This window comes from Bombus huntii, chromosome 7 (genome assembly GCF_024542735.1).
Source record: "Bombus huntii isolate Logan2020A chromosome 7, iyBomHunt1.1, whole genome shotgun sequence".
In the NCBI taxonomy this organism is placed as follows: Eukaryota; Metazoa; Arthropoda; class Insecta; order Hymenoptera; family Apidae; genus Bombus; species Bombus huntii.
The window spans coordinates 14538208-14557023 of NC_066244.1; the positions used below are offsets into that span (position 1 = coordinate 14538208).

Genomic DNA, 18816 nt, shown 5'->3' on the forward strand with positions numbered 1-18816 from the left:
TCGAATTTTGGGCGCGCGACGACTCTTCATGTGGACTAGCCATCGTTTCATAAAGCCGAGATTTTATTTACACGTGTATACAGGTCTATCACTAAGCTTAACAAATAATAAGTACAACTAATAATAAGTCTAACAAACACTAAGCCTAATGAATAATACGATCTGCGAATAATTAAATTAAATAATACTATTAACAATGTTTGAGTTCAAACGAATCCACGGTCACCGGGATAACTCCTTACTAAGCGAAACTAACTTAGACGCAAATGCGATCGTCGAAAATGCTCGATGTATCACTCTCCAAGGCAATTGCAAGAATGCCAGCCTCATGGAGATTTTTCTCCCTGTACGATTGCATTTTGTTTTCTATACCCGTTTGGAAGCATCGAGAAGGTTCCAAACGCCGTTGCTAGGCACACTCGTTGGAAGCATCGAGAAAGTTCCAAACGCCGTTGCTAGGCAGTTTCTGCCTGGAGTTTTGATTACTAATACAATGTATGTCCCATTGCATCGGCACCTCCGAGGCAGCATCACACGTGGCTAGGCCCGCTCTCGAGGCCGCATGCCGCCACAACCACATTTCTCGGAAAACACATACAACCACTCCAGACCTCCGTTAGATAAAACATCCATCCCGTGACCGTGGCTACGTTCAGCGACCGATTGTCACCTCGAACCCAATCTCGCTTATTACAAATCTTAAGCAATTACAACTATAATAAAATCTAGGCTAAGGTACTAGAGGATGTTCCCAAAATTTCCAAGGAAAGGCTTCGGCTTTCCTTTCATCTCCGACATATATATTATTCTAATGAAACATCAAGATTGAAATTCTTTTATGATATTTTCTTTTTTATGATCTTTCAGTATTAATACGAGAAATATCTCTATTTGATATATTTAGATATAATAAGAATATTACTTCTAATAAGTATCCTTGAATCCGTAATTACTGATCATTCATAAAATGGAATGCATTAAAACAATTAATTGCTAAGCGTTCATTAGCTACCATCATACCCAATTGAGATTATAAAATGAAAGTTGTAGGATCTTTTTAAGCAGGAATTTTTTTTAATACAAAGGATATTAACATAATGTTCGACATTCTTCCGAAATTGTTCTGTTTAAATCCAATGGAAAAAGCAGTAAATAATTTATAGAATTATATACAAATTTTAGAAGAAAAATTGATAGATAATGAGTTAATTTTGAAAATGCTCAGGTTTAAATGTTACTTGAAACAGATCGAAACTCCGTCACGTGTTCAATTAGAAATAGTAAAATTCTGATTCGTGAAGAGACGCGAATATTTCCAATCTCGTTCCTTTCGATCCTCCGACCTGTTCGTCTTAAGCGCACAATCTCCGTTATACCATCTTTAAACAATGATTCTAGCAACTAGAATCATTCGATCGTTAGAATCATTCGCGTACTTATGAGACTAGCCCCTGCTTTCAGTTACCGATTAAAAAGACATACTATTGTTCGTTGCAAATATCAGCTATCGTTCCTCAAAACCTGAGATTCTTTGAAATATTCCTACGCTAGGGATTCAACTGTACATAATTGTTCAAGGCTACAAGTTAGTTCGATCCTCGTGATGCAATGGATAATAATTCGATCGTCTGGAAAATAATTCTGGACGAGAGAATTCTCATTTAACCCTTGACGGTCGATGATTTTGTAAATCACGTACGATATCGTAATCAGGAATGAATTCTTTTATATTTTTAATCTTGAAATTACACATTACAATTTAATATTGAAATACATATTAAGCTGAATCGCAAATAAATATTAAGGGAGTCTTAAGGAGTTATAATATCGACATTTCTTATCAATACGATAGTGATATAATAATGTGATATAGTACAGAGTGTTTCGTAACTGATGATTCTTCGTATTTTCGAGAAAATAAATTTTGAATATGTTTCGTGAATGTCGTGTGAACACGAGTTGACAAAGCTTCAGAATTTCATTCTCTCGAACGTCGTACGAAAATCTCTCGTTCTATATTTTCAACAGATCCTTTCACATAGTATTATCCTGTACCACTGGTTATTAACCACATTAACTAACCACTGGTTATCACAGTATCAATTACCAGACACCCTGTATAATACAGAATATTACTTCAAATATCCGTATAATGAAGCATTTCATTTTCTATAATTAATTATAATTAAGTTCGGCTGTTAAGGGTTAATACATTGTAACATAAGTGATCGTTATCGTAGAACTCCTAATTATAGGATGGAGTTAGATTAGACGTATAATGATGAACGAGGATCATCGAGCATTAATGTATTTAATTATAGAGATATTTAGCAGTTTATTTTTGTTCGGGGGATTCGTCGATGTGTGTGCAAATAAAAAGTAGAATTGTTTCTTATATTAAGGTTTATGGAAGTTTTATTCGGTGAATCAATCTTATGGACGTGAGTGTATACGCGTATGTATACGTGAGTGATGATTATGAATACTATGAATAGGTTTCTTCAGATTGATTGCGTTGTTATTGGCACAACGACGAACACTGATCGTCATACGATGGCACGATTTGCTTACAATATTCTTTCCTTTCTTTTTTTCTTCTTCCTAAACCATAGAAACAGTCAATTAGAGTTATTTTTTTTTTAAATGTACGCACAACTCGTTTCAGATAGATAAAAGTCCAGCAGTTGGTGCTGAAGAAATTATAACAATAATTTAAAAAGTCTTCAAGCTTGGATTTTATTAATATTGTACGTTATTTAAAATCGTACAAAAAATATAACGAATAGATAAATAATCGTTAAAAATACGTGGATAATCGTTCAAAAGATATAAAACTGTTTCTTTTCACAAAGACAAATTATCTAAACGTACTATTTTTTTAAATAAGATTTTGTCCAATATATTCCAGTGAAAAATGTTAAAAACATTAAAGGAATCAAAAATTTAAATCTCCCTAATTTATTATTTACGTAATTAATAAATTACGTAATTATTAATTTACGTAACATTTTCGATATTATTCTACGTAATATCTTTGAATATCAAATTAGCACCAACCGCTGAACGATTCGAACGTGCGTAACGCAAGTGAAAATTAGCATTAAAATTATAAAAGCTCTTAAAAGATAATAATAAAAATTATATAGGAACACGATTTCTAAGCTCGCTCTTTTTAGAATTAAGGCTTACAAATTCTTAAACGTAAACGATAAAAATAAAAATTAATGTAGGAGAATAGAAAAATAATATGTTCCGATTTTTTCTCGTACAAAAATCGTCAGACTGATCCGCTTGTAATATTGTTACTTCTAAAAAAACACGAATCCTCCTTCGTGTTTTTTAATTGAATTATTATTAAAAATCAGATAATTATCGTTCACAGGAGTGATAGTGTTGATGTCCATTGAAGTGTGTCTTATGGTAGCAAGGCAACGACCAGAAATGTTGGTCCCTTCCGAATTCTTCGCCTTGCTTGATAGTCTGAGGAAGATTCTGGCCGACAGTTTCCGGCAGGAACAAAACCAGTGCAGCGCCAAAAAAGGACACCGTGCTGATAATGAGCATTGGAAATCCCTCCCAAATTCTAGCCTAATGAACAAATATTAATTTATATGAGCAAAGGTTAAATACCATGAAAATCTGGTCAAAGTATTTCTCATTTAAAAAGTTTCATTAGAAAGTTTCAACCAATATAGTTTCATATCTTAAGTTATTCCATCATTTTTTATTTTAAATTTCAATTTTTTGATTAAAGATCAGTTAAAGAAAAGCGTTGGTTGCAACTTCCAAAACGGGCTTTCTAGAAAGTGAGAAATATTTTGATCAGATTTTTATAATATTTAACTTCTTCAGGAAACAACTTGTTTTAAGGTAAGAAAAAAAGTATTTTACATTTTCATGAGAAAATTTACATGAGAACTTTTTCATAATTTCTAATAGCACTTATTGTATCTTTTGGAATAAATTAAAGAGAAGTTGAACGTGGATGTGCTTAGCGGTGTTTCAAAAATGTTGTAACAACAATAGTAGTATAAATATTTATTTACCGAGTCAGTGATATATGGCGCCAAAGAGTGTGCAACTATTCCGAAAATATGAATGAACGATACGCCCTGCGATCTGACTGGCGTGGGCAGAAGTTCTGCTGCATACTGAAGACCAACATTGGCTGCCATGTTCAGACAGAATCGCGACAATATTGACATTACTAATTTCGCGAGCACTGGGGAATAAATTAAAAAATACAAAATTAATCCTGGGTACACAATACTTGATTGTAAGTTTAATTAAAAATATAGTCCGATCGAAGCTTAATCAAAATCAAATTAAAATTTCACACAAACTTTAAACTTCTATAAATCTCCAAATTCTAGAAAACCAACATATAGAAAATTATTGCTTCTAAAATGTGCACACCTCTTTCAATTTCGCCACTAAATTAATTCCTAATAATTCCTAAATTCTAGTTCCATCAAAATAATTATTTTCCAAGATTAATACCTTCGAAGTTGCCAAAATTCTTTTACATTCATCATCAACTTAATTTCAGATTTTTCTCAATAATACGTCATTATAATCGTTTTAATTTTACTTTAATAAACAGATCGATATATTTACTGGAATGCAGCATAAGTTCAGCGATACTGAGTACACAGGTCATTGCCATCGTGAGAAATCCGCAGAGTCTACGACCCCATCGGTCGAGCAACAGGGCGAGTAATAACCCAGCTGGAAGTTCTGTGGCACAGGCGATCGAGAACGACACGAACACCGAGCTCTGGATAAGTTTTAATGAATACACGTGACCGTCGAACGAGATCAGGGTGAAACACCTACAAGATTGTATCGGTTATTTATGAAGGTTTTCTCGCAACATGAACTCGTATCTTATACTTGCCAGAATGCAACTAGAAGAATAGTGTTTCTCGCCAACCGTGGCGTTTTGAACAGATCGAGCAGCGTCGCTGATTCTTGAATTTTGTCCGGTGCCTCCATGTTACTCTGCAAGAATTTATTTCGAGAATAATTAACGAAAGATATAATACGAGTCGTGCCTTTAGCCCTTACACAGTTCAAAATTCATAACACACTGAAAAGAAATTTTATTTTCATTTTATTCGTCATTAATAGATAGCACGAACAGTGGCACTTTGCATTCTGTTTTATGGAATTAGTCGGCATGGCTTTTGATATCGAGATTTATTAATATAATGGGTGGTTGGTTGATTAAATACTTTTCTGATCCGAAATACAGTCGGGAACAAAACTAAGTGGATTAGTGGAGAAAATGTAAAAATTCATTTCAATCATTTGCTGAACTATCTGCATATTATTAGAAGGAAATATAATAAATAAAACTCAAGTATATGAGGCTGATACTAATTTGATTATACTTTCTTCACATCTATTTCCATTAACTATAGCAGCTTATTTTTATCCCCGATTGTACTTGTAAATTGTAAATATTTTATAATTTGTATATAAATTCCCACATTTACTTCAAATTTTGTACGAGATCGATATAATACCACAATGGAATCGCGACAGTCAAGTTTCATTTCATATTTCATTTTTCATCGCGTTTCATTTTTAAAACCTGTCTATGCATGTTAAAATACATTCGCGAGTCTGTGTGTTTTCGACGTGAATCAAATATATCTGTCAGCACAGATTCAAGTACTGTACCGTATGATTTCGCGTAAGCTTTCTAGAATTCTATTTGATCGAACTTACGACGAATATATCGTAAATACGCGAGTCTGGATTTCTACGATTGATCTTAGCTATTCTCCGTAGTTTCTCAACAACCTTGTCCATCATCCCGTTGGAAACGTACCATCTTGAACAGAGCAAATACGAGTGATATGGATCGATAAGTAAATTTGCATAAATCTCAAAGCGCAAGTTGAGAATTCGAATAATCGAACGATTAGGAGTTTACTTACCGGGCGCTCTCGGGAAGAATCCACGGTGTGATAGCGACAGATAACAGCGGTATGGCAGTAACGTAGGTAAAATATCTCCAGTTCGCGATATAATAGGCTATCCATGGTAAAATTGTACTGGCCACTGCGAAGTATACGCCAAAGGCGATATTCACGACCAACGTTCGTTTCGAAACAGCCATATATTCGAGAACTGTGGGATAATTGATCGTCGATGACTCTCGGAATAACTGATTATTATATCAAGATACTTAACGACGATTATTCTTTATGTTGCAGTAATAGAACATGGAAGATTTATCGAGTGAAACCCGTTATTATTAATATGGAGCAATTGATGACGAGCCGAATGAACGATACCATCAACATAATTGTAGGATAATTGTAAGATTATAAATATAATTCCGATTTTAAATTAATCCGTTTACTCTGCAAACGTGAATGTTCCGAGTTTGAGCTGGTCCGTATAACAAAAAGCGCTACATAATGCACGTGTTTTGCTTGTAACGCATTTAAACGAAAATTTTGTGATAATTTTCATTTCGAACGAATATACAGAGTGGTTGGTAACTGGTGGTACAAGCGGAAAGGGGGTGATTCTACGCGAAAAAAGAAGTCGAAAATATAGAATAAACGTTTTTCGTTCGAGGCTTTGTTTTCGAGAAAATCGACTTTGAATTTTCGCTCGATACGCGTGCACTTTATCGCGTCTCGTTATAACGGATCTCACTGTAGATCGTTGTCTCGATGGAAGAATTAAAAAAAAAATTTGTATTTTATATTTTCGACTTCTTTCCGCTTGTACCACCAATTACCAACCACCTTGTATAACTCGATTTAAGAATATCAAGATATAACTATCCTCGACGACATGAAAATCGATGAAACGATCTTTAACAATAACAAAATCAATATATTCATCTCTGGTGGTTGCAAAAGCTCTTGAATCAAGAACTCGAACCGTATAGTTCAATCGAGTACAGCAACGTCAAAATTATCTTCGAGGAACAATTCATCAAAAATTTCTCACGCAACATCATCTTTCACGTAATAGAAACATTGACTTCATACTAACGTTATCTCTCGCGTGACTGAAACATTGGCTTATCGGTCGAACCTCTCGCACTTTCTACTTCGTAGAAGGCTTACCGATAATCAGAGGAATGTTGATACAGTTATCGAACGCCAGTCCAGTGAGAAACCTACAGACGGCGAATGACCAAAAACTATTTGCGCTGGCAGTGAAAATGGAGGCAAAAAGGGCGATACCATTGCAGAACATTAAAGCTGGGATACGACCCTTGTGATCGGCGATCCAACCGACTAGGAAACCACCGATGATGGATCCGCAGAAGAAGATGGCCTGCGCCGTTGATACGAGGTATTCTCGGTCGCATACCCAATCTAGCTAATCACCAAGGTTAAGAGTTAGTCAGCGAAAAACCAGATTCATATTTTTCAGAATATAATTTTAATCCTGCTGCGGTCTTCGAATTTTTATATCTCGATTCTGCTCGCAGTTCGATGAATGAAAGAGTTCTTTATGCTCTGAAAAAAACGTTCGCGTAAAATCGGAACGAGGAATCATCCGTACTAACAATTATCGTCTTATACTTTCTTTAAACTTAAGAAATTTACTATAACAAGGTTAGATTAGATCGGAAATGACCCAAAGAACGCAGCAGAAGTGTAAGAATTTCGAAGCATGCGATTCAGACAACGATGTGAATACTTCACCTCAGTTCCTATACTAGGATATGGAATCTGCGTAAAATTATACTCCCATTGAGTACATTTTATCGTTTTGTTTGTTTGGAAGCCCGATGAGCTCAGGCTCTTATCGCTCTTCAACAGCTCTGTGAAGTTTACGTCCTTCCGTTGACATTGTTCGTAATAAGGATAAACGTTCGTCACTGGAATCGCTATCTTAATCCTAAACACCCCATACGATAGATGATTGATCATTTTAATTATTAAAATAAGAACCAAAGTCCAGACAGAGTAATCCAAAAATATCTTGTATCTTATCGTGAAATTTTTCTACAATATTTTCTAATAATTTTCGAAATGTTCGAAAATTCGAGAAATTCCAGAAATCGCGATATCTCGCATATTTTTCACAATATTTTAAAGTCACTTTCTACGAACAATCAAAAATATCGTTCAAAGTTTAAAGGAGCTTTCGTTGCTACGTATATCTCCTTTTCTTTCTTTCCTTCATTATACATACTTACCTCTCTTCTTCGGTGAAATTCGAGTTTACTAATTCGTCTATCCTGCACCAGTGTTCCGTGGGAATAATCGTAATGAAAAATTGCGAGAAATAAAGAAACGCGTACGTCGCGCCATAAGGTAGTAACGACAATAACAACAGCCATTGATATCTCCCGTAGTCACCGACATACGGCAGAACATCATCGAAACTTTCCAATCTTGGTCTCAATCGAGTCGCTTCAGTGGGCAATATAGAGTTACTCTTCTCGTCCTTCATTTCGCTGAAACAGAATCCATCCTTGATTTCCAGGCGTAGCAGTATAAAAGTCGTATAACAAAGTTTTCAGTCTTCTAGTCTTTGAAATAAATGTCATTCGGCAGTTCCTTTGATGTTTCACATTCTGTAATTCCAATTACAATGCTCCTTTCCTCTCCCACAAACAGGAAATTATTTTCTGACAGAACGCAGGAACAATCTTACCCGTCATTCACGTTTTCCCCTTCCATAGTTCGAGCAGCAAAGTCTCAATTATGATTTTAGATTTTGAAAGGCAACGGAGATGAAAGAGGAGACCCGATATGCTGATCGAAAGACGTTCGGAAATGAACTGAAAGAACGAGCGAAGTCCGGCAACTGTTCGCTTTGTTTTCGATTCGGTTAAACGTTAAATTAAGTGTAAGTATTTGCTCGAGTGCCGGCCAATTACTGTGCCGGGAGTCAAGTGAATCGTGACACGCGACTCGTTCAAATTGAATTGCATACGAACCACGCTCGCGAGATCATCTTTAAAAAGGGCTGATTCGGTATACGCGGCGATGTCAACGTGATATCTACATGTCTGAGGAAAGTTTCGACGAAAGAAATAGCCTCGAGTGCTGGTTAATGGTGTTCGAGTTATCGTTTGGATATCGATATTATAGATTTGCAAATGAGATAGAAGAACCGAAGGAAAGTTTGTCGACTCTGTCATATTTAATTAAATGCAGGAGAAAAATTGAATGGAATAATTTTCTGATTAATATTGTTTCTTTATTACTCGTAATCCTCTTACCCGGCGACTTAAGGGTGACTTCCGGTTACAGTGCTTAACTAAACTAAGTTTTCGATCAATATATTGAACTCTATTGGAAAATAACCGAGAAAATTTTAAGCCATCGAAGGCTAAGAATAAATGAAATAATTGAAGGTTTTTCAAACCTGTTTTAACACTAATATCAGGGATATAAGAAGATAGTACTTCTGATGTATCAACGCAATTATTTGATTATTTACCATTCGTTAAAACAGACGGTCTTAGGGACTGAGGTGGTTAATTAGATATTGAAAAATTAAAAGAACGATTTCCAAGTTAAAAGTAAAATAATATATCGATCTTTCGCAAAATTTTTATATCAAATTGTTCATTTTCGTATCAGATAGAGCAAAAGGTTAAACTGATATGTTTACTTGAAAATGGATTCAGGGAAATTAATCATTTGCCAATTAAATTTAAGCGAATACGTGAAACAATATTATCATATGGAATAAACACGGAAACGAAATAGCTGACAGAAGAACCATCGATTTCGAGACATCGATTAGAATGACTAATGTCATTGTCAGGAGCGAGAAAGTGGTCGAGTGCTCGAAATAACTGACCTGTTTGGAAAATACGACAACGAGAAACGTTCGTGTCTACGAGCCATCGTGTCTACATAATAAATACTTGCGTGTGTACGTCTACACAAATGGCGGCATTTTTAAAATCAAAAATAGAGTATATTACCCTTGATCGTCCAAACGAAACAATTGCTTATAATTACAAGACATTTGATACAGGACTTTGAGAAATCACTATGCTACAATTTGTTGGAAACATTTAGCTTGCACATAAATCACATATGAGCCAAACTCACGCGACTGATAACGTTACATTGCACTGAAACTGAGGACTCGATCGATTCTCAAAATTCCAAATACAATCTTTTAAATTAATTTTCACTCATTATCAAGAATCCAATTAAAATTTCTTTTTCCTAATTTATTAGTAACATTCTTAGGTAGAACTAATAATTATCGCTTCTCTTTTATAAACGATTATCAAAGCGAAAAATTAAATTCAGTCTATAGAAGAAAATGAATACAGAAGTTGAAACCCTTACCTGTCACCAAACGATTCTTCTATGTCTAATTAACGATAGTCTCACGACGTCAAAGTGAAACTCCAAACTGATCGTTTCTCGTTGCTCTTTGTTCAAAATATCGATCACGATTAATCAGGCACTACCAACCACATCCACTAATATCACTGTCAGATCGATTAACAGCAAGTTATGAAATTAGTAATTAAGGGCACCCTCGATCAAACCATTTTTCTCTCTCAACGTCACACTAAATCATGTCAAATGTATCTTTCCGTTCCAAATGTCGTCGACTAACTTCCAACGAACAAAATGTCTCAATACACTAAGTTCGATACCTTCGTGTTCTTTGTGGAGATAACCGAAGAATTTTTCCGTTATTGTAGCATTTTCGTTGCTGCTTCTTAATTTAAAAGTAAAGAAATAAAATTAGTTTGAAAAAGCAATTAAAGTAATTCACGTGGGTTTCTTTGAAGACGGCGGAAAATCGATGATAAAACGAAATAGAAATAGAAATAAAATAAAATAAAATCTGCGATTAAACGAATAATTAATACATGTTATTTTGAAAAGGAAATTGGCGATAAAATAGGCGAAAAACAGTTTCTATTAAAAAGGTTATACGAATAATCAACGCAGTTTGCTTCGAAGCAAAATTAGAATTGGCAATCGAGCGTATGATTGACGATTTATTTGGAAAAGTTAGCGGAATCAATGACTAAACAAGCGAGATTTCGTTAAACACACGATTTCCTTCGTAAAGAAAGAAAAAGTAGATTTGTCGATTACACGAATAATCGCTACAGTTTATCTCAAAGAAGAAATAGCGCGGATGGTCAAACAGGCGAGAAACAAGGTTTCTCCGGGAAAAGAAAATAAAATAGCTGATCGAGTAAATAGTAAATACAATTTACCTTGAGAAAGAAGCAGACTCGAGCGATCAACACTGTTTCCCTCGAAGAAACGCTAAAATTAATGGTCAAACAATCAAAGTAAGTAATTTTTCTCGAGGATAAAGTAGGATCAGTAGTTAAATCAACAAGATTGGTACAGCTTCCCTTCAAGAGACACTGTGATCAATATTTATACAGGCAGTCACGGAATCTCCCTTTCGACTGATCCAATCATTGGGTGAAACGATTGTATTCGATGAAATTTTCCTCGAAAATGAAGCAGAGTCGCAGATCCTTACGTAAACGACCGATCAAGTTTCCACGGCAATAAACCTAAAGTCCCTGGCTAATTGAAAATATAAAGGAGACACGACCACATTTCCATTTAAAGAAATGCAATTGTTAGTTAAACAACGATAGGATTTTCTTATTCGAAAAGAGAGGAGAAAAACGTCCGATGTTCACGAAGTCGTGTACAAATATGAAGGGGAAACCGGCTCGCGTATCGCTGATATAGAAGCTTGCTTAGCGAAGACGAACACGATACTCGGTGACACGTGTTTGCCAATAAAAAAGGAGAGAATCGAAGAGAAACGGAACCAAAGGAAAAAACGTTGATTGACAGTGGAACCGGCGAAACTAGAAATAGTTTGGAAAACACGATTTTCCGATCGCGAACATCGAGGACCACGTGCTCGCGTTGCCATTGATCGAACTCCATTTAGGTTTGCGGCAAATCGTCGCAACAGCGACGTTGGTAGAACAGAGACACAGAGTTCTTCTGTCTCACAAAAAGCAAGGTGCATACATATGTATTTCCTTGTTTCTCCAAAGCATAGTGGCGCCACGCCGGAAACCGGTTGTCCGAAGTCAGCCATACTTTTCAATGGTGTTGAAATGAATTTGTTACGCCATGCGGCTTGCCATAGATCATATTCTTAACTGTCGGTCGCGGCACTATAATGTCGCAGACGGATCGTCGCGGCTGCCCGGCAAAACAAACATTGTAGTGGCAAGCGCATGGTTCATTAAGCAGGGCGACCTCCAGAAACGTCGATTCGTGGCCGTTATTTTATCTGGCGTAAAAGAATGTGGCGTGATCCGAACGTAGTGGGACTGAAAACACAACTGATTTTTGCAATTTAAATAACGGATGTATTGAAACGAATTCAGTGCATTTTTCAGGTAAATTTGTCGTTTGTTTTACCGGGTTTGATCTTGGATCGACTCTAGTATATTTTTCATATTTAATTGAAATGGGGAATTGCGTTATGTTATTTGTTGATACTCTGTAGGTTAGAAATGTTAGCATCGTTATTTTAGAATTAATATTTACAAAAGGCATAAATGTAATTGAATTCTAAAGAGGATTAATTAAGAATGCTCAAGCTTTTTGTGAGATTGGTTTTTTCTTGCAAGCTACCTCTATAAATTAGACCTCTCCTGAAGGGACACGTAGTTTCGTCAACCGGTTTCTTCTAACAAGATTCGTAGAATTAGCTTTTTGCGAAGGGACTGATTTATGAATATTGTTTCTTCTGAAAAGACTGCTTTGTTACCATAAAAAATCAAGGACAGGTTTTCGTAGTTTATATTCACCGAAATATTCACACACACAATAATTTCGAACAGTACGATTAACAAATTACTAGATATGTCTGTACAAATTTCACCTTACGCTCGAAGATACAAGCAAAGCGAAAATTAAATTTCCAAAATCAAATATCAAGAACAGTAAATAACTATATGCAGAATATTCTTCTAGCGAAAGACAGACAGTCTCTACTCACTATGTACATACGAAGAGAAAGATACACACTACATTCCAAACACATGTCCAAACACAGGAATGACCTCGTAACTTACATAACACCACAACTGAAGAAATTACACCATATAACATTGAATGTGACGGATGTAATATGGCACATCAATTATCGAACAAAAAGTTTCATAAAATTCAAATTAAAAGAAATATGGGATCGCGAAACACACAACGGGTGTGCATAAGTTATGTACGTAACTTCCAACTTACACACATGCAATAGGTTTAACCGTTACTGGCGTTGATAATAACAGAAGCACAGTCATGGATCCGTTACCATGTCTAGTGTCACGTAAAATAACAAAATAAAAAAAGGAATTTGAGGTAAAAAATAAAAAAAGAAAACTTTATTTTTTTTTCTAACATCAATACACTTTACAATTTACTTCCGAACTCTAGGCGTGACTTTCTAAGACTGACTCTTATGATTTTACTTTCGATCGGATCCGATTACTTTCTTTTGTCATCCCTCAACATCCCCACCGTCCATGCATTTGCTAGGCGTCCGCGATCGTTGCCACGTGCTCTTTCTTCTAGAACCTTCGGTGGAAGGACCGTTGGGATGTTGATGGTTCATTAGGCACTTCAGCGATATACATTGTCGCCGAGTGCCGCCACATCTTTATCTCTATCGTCAGTCCGTCGGATTTGAAGTATGCCGGTCGTGACACTAGCGTTGTTTCAACGAGTTTCATTCCCACTTGATTTAGTGTCGCTCCTAACCGCTGGTTCACGCAACAGAGAAGGATAAAATGAACCACGACAGATATACAATTACATACTTACGTACTATATGGTTCAAAGTCTATAAATAATATTGTAGACGGTATAATTAGAGGCCTTCTGTACTATTTCCGCACGCAGTAACGTCCTAAACGTATACACGGAAAACTTTAAATCGTAGCACAATTGAAGCCAGAAGAAATTTTAAAGTGAGCTAAAAAATGAAAAACAAGCCGAAGATTCAAGAATAACAGAATTACACTGGAAACTCTATTTGGGTGGGGGGAGGGAGGGGGTTGCGTTTGAAAATCGATCGCGTATTACGCGGTAGGTAGTAGTTGACTGATATGATTGGAGTAATAAATGTCATTACGGATTATTTGATATCACTGTAACTTTTTGAATAAAATTCAATGTCAAGATTTATTCATTATCGATACTTATCTTGTTTACAGTAGATTGTAGAATCGAGATATTCTGTTCGTAATTTTTTATGAAAATGTTCTTCGCTTTGATGAAGAATTTTTATTTTTAAAATGATATAAATGTGATATCTCGACGATATAAACGACGCTTTTCTTTATCTGTATATAAACTAAGCAACTTCTAGTTTTATAGATTTTTACACAAAGTTCGTCAAAATCATACGTAAGAAATATTTTCTTTAGATCTTGTACCGATTTACTGAATTACATATAGTAAATCATGCTAATATTTAATAACTAAATATAACTAGATATAAGTAATTATATTAAATAACAAACGGGATCACAATATTGTTTATGGGTACAGAGACCTTAGAAAAATTATGATCGTAGTCACGTAATTACATTGGTTCCTCAAGAATCCTGTCTACCTTGATAGATCATTAAGCAACGTGACTGGAATCGCATTGCGTCGTCGAAGGAAAATTTTTTATCTTTACTTTGTTGTATGAAAATGCTTTCACTGACTGTGTAGAGGTCGGACTGAGGGAAATCTGTGTTCGCTTCTGGTTTCCATAACAGTAGAACGATGGATCTTGAATAATAGATACATTTCTGTTATGTATTATAAACACGTAACTAAAGAGAATTCCATAATATTACCCAAAAACAGTTCATTCAATTTTAATGTCTGACTAGAAGAGACGAGAAATTTGCTAATGGAAAATTTTCATTTTTAAAATGCTTTACATTTATTAATACTCTTTTTTCGAAAACGATACTTATCGTACCATCTAATACTCAAAGATCAAAGCCTATCACAGTTTTCTGTTCCATCTTTTTTAAATGCTTAAAATATTAAACCTAAATTTAATATTTTTTATCATTTTATTAACACGAAATCTGTTATTAATTATTTACTGTAATATTGTACAAATATTTCAGTCTTCATTTTGCCATACTAATACATAATGATCGTGATCTATCTTGATCATCTATCTTTTCCAAACTGATAATGTATTCCTTCATGGAATTTACCAGTTTCACTTCCTTATTGTTCATTTATCACCTAGTATCGGTAACAGATTATGTTATACGTGTTTCGTCGGCAAAACAAACAGAACTAAAGGATCTAAGAATCGCTCAGTAAATAACAATGCGATTATGGCTGATTTCAGACAATCTGCGGCATTAAATTTTCTCACGTTGTCTCGTAACGATCGTGATTTTCCTTCTGATCCTTCAGATTAAACGTCCTTGAACATCGTTAACTAAATCATGAATTTATAACGAACCCCATTTTTCATTATTTTTTAACAAGATTCCAAAAGATATGAAAAGTAGACAAAACGGAGAGTTTATCTGAACATAATATTTATCGAATAAATCGAAATTTTATTACACGTATTTAAATATTTAAATAATCTATCATTCGAGTGTGTAATTTGTAATTATAAAATTTTATAATTCGTAAACTCGTAGAAGGCAATTAAAAACTCATGAATACACAAGTGTGTGTCACTTCATGTATGTACTTGTTGTATCGGGTATTTATGACATTCAAATAATAATATCTACATTTAGCTTTCGAAAATTAACTTGCTAATACGAAGCGTATTTACCTTCATATTTTATAATAAACTTAATTATTTCGTTAGCAATGAAACATGTGCGTCTCGCAGAAATGTAAAAAATCGTAGACAAATATAATGTTCCTAGTTTTACTTAACTTCTTAATTTTATTTACAATGATTATTGTAACGAAGTGTCTTGAAGTGGCAATAACTCAAATTTAATCCAATTTTTACGAACGCATAATCAAACTCGAATTTTATTCTTTAAGATATAGTTCATTCGAGTAACTCTGAAACGTAATTAATTAAAGCTTAGAAACGAAAGATTAAAAACATTTAATCCCCAATGGTGTATCTATTCCACTCTATATTAATATTAAAAAAACATACAAATCGGCGTCAAAAGATGTCAATATTTACAATCATAAAAATCGCCACGTTAAATCATCTTTTCATCTACTAATCCCACTCATAACAGCACACTCACCAAACAAACTATCAATGATCGCAAACGAGTCACAATGCCTTTCACATTTTACGTAAGAAAAAAAAGAATACAACGATCGTGATAGAAACTTTACAAGTGTCCCATTTACATATGTGCGTGTCTGTGTCAAGACTGCAATCAGTAAGATTAATCTCGTCTGTCGTCGACAACATGCTTCTCCGCAACCTTACTAGTTGGCACCGAATAATGGTACAATCGTCTCGTAACATGTATGATTGATAACTCGTCACGCTAGAGGGGCATATTCATTACTCGTCGCTTCAGATTGCATCACGTTAATATTAATTAGCGACAGAAACTACGATAAAGGTCGCGAACTCTCGTATGTTGAACCTTAACATTGGGGCAGTGAACGATATTTATGGAGTAGAGATGATATAGCACTGCACGTACGTAGCTGTGCGCATAGCATCGGATTCCATTGACTGTTAAGGGAATTAAAATGAGAAGAGAGAAGAATTTTCCATAACGATGCTACTAAACGGTATCGAGAAGAATCATTTCGTCGATGGTCTACAATAAAAGATTATAATACGTACTTGAGGCGGATAAGTCTCCTACGTGAAAATTACATTGAAGAAGAAGAAGAGAAAGAGAGCGATATAGAACCATGCGTTCCTTCAAGAAAAAAGAAGAAAAAAACCGACTAGATGAAGTAAGTAGTTCGCAAAAGTATAACGTATCGTACCTTCGTGACTTTCCATACGAAAGTCGTATTCAGCTCTCCGCGGCTCATCGAATTAAAAAAAAAAAAAAAAATCGTGTTTGTAAGTGTGCTTTAGATACCGAAAAAAACAAGTTTTAAAAATCATGTGACAAGCGTATTTTTAAATCTGAGACGTTATCCTCTTTTGTTCTCCCGCCCCTGCCTTTTCTACGCCCGTCGAGATCGAATTCTCGCGATATTTTGCAATTCGTAGCTGCCTCTTTGGCACGAACAATTAATGTCACGTTTTTAGAGGATTAGACGCTGAAACTATTAAGAGCTGCTCGTCAGAATATTCCTTTTAATCTTTCACACGATGTAAACTTCCGTGGTAATCGACTTTGAAGTTTATTATCTCGTAATCTTTTCATCGAATTTTAATCCTTTTAGGCTTAAATCTGCCGAGTTTCTGAGCACTGCGTACACATGCAAGCAAAATTTCTCTGAGAAGCGGAAAACTTCGAAATTTTTGTATTTATCTATAACGGCATTGTTTTGCATTTGTATTTGTATTTATCTAAATTTCAAGAATGTCTGAAAGTTGCGAAAATTAAGACATCGATATTTTCTTGGTTGCTTGTGGTAGCTGGTATGGCAAAGTAAGTGTACGAAATTTCTGGGATCTATGGGAAAATTCTCGTTTAGCAGTTACGCGTAGGAAAACTTTCAGAAGCAATCGTAATTAATAAATTGACAGTGGAAAAAGTAATTGGCCGATCGCGAATGGTTTTTCCACGCTTATTATAGCTTTAAATCGCGTTACATCTACAATTAGTCTTGAATTGTACCTCCGTAAAAACAAAAACATGTTTCTCCACTGTAACAGCACGAACGACTCCCACGCATACGTCGAATACTCGCTGCGATTCGAATTCCAGGTATTTGTAGCTCGACGATATTTCTCGAAACACTCTGAAATTGGAATATTCTTCGCGCATTTCTAAGATTCTCCAAGAAGAGATTTCAAGCACTTCTAGGGAGAAATTTCTTGGAATATTATCTCTGTACTCTTTATGAACATAACGTGAACTTGGCATTATAATATACAGCATGTTGAATGCTGGAATTACCGATTTTATATACAGATTGTTACGACCGTTCGCGGAGAGACGTTGTTGGAATAAACTGTGATTTATAACTTGTTATATCGGTGTCTTATTCAATTCAATAACGCACACAAATACAAAGGAAGGGTATTGCAGATTTATGGAGATTATGGAGAAAGATATTAAATTTGTCAATAAATGCTTTGTTACAGTTGGTACGACCGTTCGCGGAGAGATGCGGTCGCGAGGACGCGTCAGCGAGAGGCGTAAATTCTCGCTACGATTATGTTAATCGACGAATTATGTTAATCGCGAAATAGTCGTTCCCCTGTTTCGGTTAAGACAACAGAGGTGGTTTAATGAATGTAACACTGTATTAACAGGTTAACATAGAATGATATATTTTACAATAATATGATGAATATGTTACAGAAATTTGACTCGACTTTACGATATCTCTAGATAAATTCGTTTGCTCGTCAGATTTGTCGAAGTGTCACGTTTGACTCGTCAGAAGGAACTGATCCCCTTCGATTATTCCTTTGTCTCATTTGGAAGATGACCCCCACTATGCTCGGGTCACGCCACCGCTCGCGCCTATGATCACGTATGCCTCTTCTTGTGTGAAAAACGTAACGGTCAAAAATCGACGTTTCTAGAGCTCGCTGCTTGGCAACAACTATGCTCTCGTCGATACGTTGTATATGATCCGACGGGCAGATAGGGCGGTCTGCCTGCGACACTGTAGGGCCGCGAGCGACGGTTAGAAAATACAGCCTGTGGTAAGCCTCGTGGCGTAACACAGATTTTACGTTAATTTTATTCGAAAGATTTAG

At 35.4% G+C, this 18816-nt stretch overlaps 1 protein-coding gene and 1 long non-coding RNA gene across 2 annotated transcripts; one reads left to right on the forward strand and one right to left on the reverse strand.

Moving 5' to 3' along the window:
* Nucleotides 1-1706: 1706 nt before the first annotated feature.
* LOC126867453 (carcinine transporter-like) lies at nt 1707-13281 on the reverse strand. Its single transcript, XM_050621910.1, has 10 exons — nt 13209-13281; nt 8180-8440; nt 7683-7878; nt 7095-7353; nt 5946-6138; nt 5734-5839; nt 4898-5001; nt 4618-4832; nt 4047-4222; nt 1707-3588 (listed from the first exon to the last, which is right to left on the reverse strand). The coding sequence occupies exons 1-10, from the start codon at nt 13262-13264 to the stop codon at nt 3370-3372; spliced, it is 1785 nt and encodes a 594-aa protein (XP_050477867.1). The 5' UTR covers nt 13265-13281; the 3' UTR covers nt 1707-3369.
* On the forward strand, nt 5007-7269 carry LOC126867455 (uncharacterized). Its single transcript, XR_007690311.1, has 4 exons — nt 5007-5698; nt 5797-6007; nt 6225-6329; nt 7121-7269. It is a non-coding gene; the product is annotated as an uncharacterized LOC126867455 (long non-coding RNA).
* Nucleotides 13282-18816: the final 5535 nt, after the last annotated feature.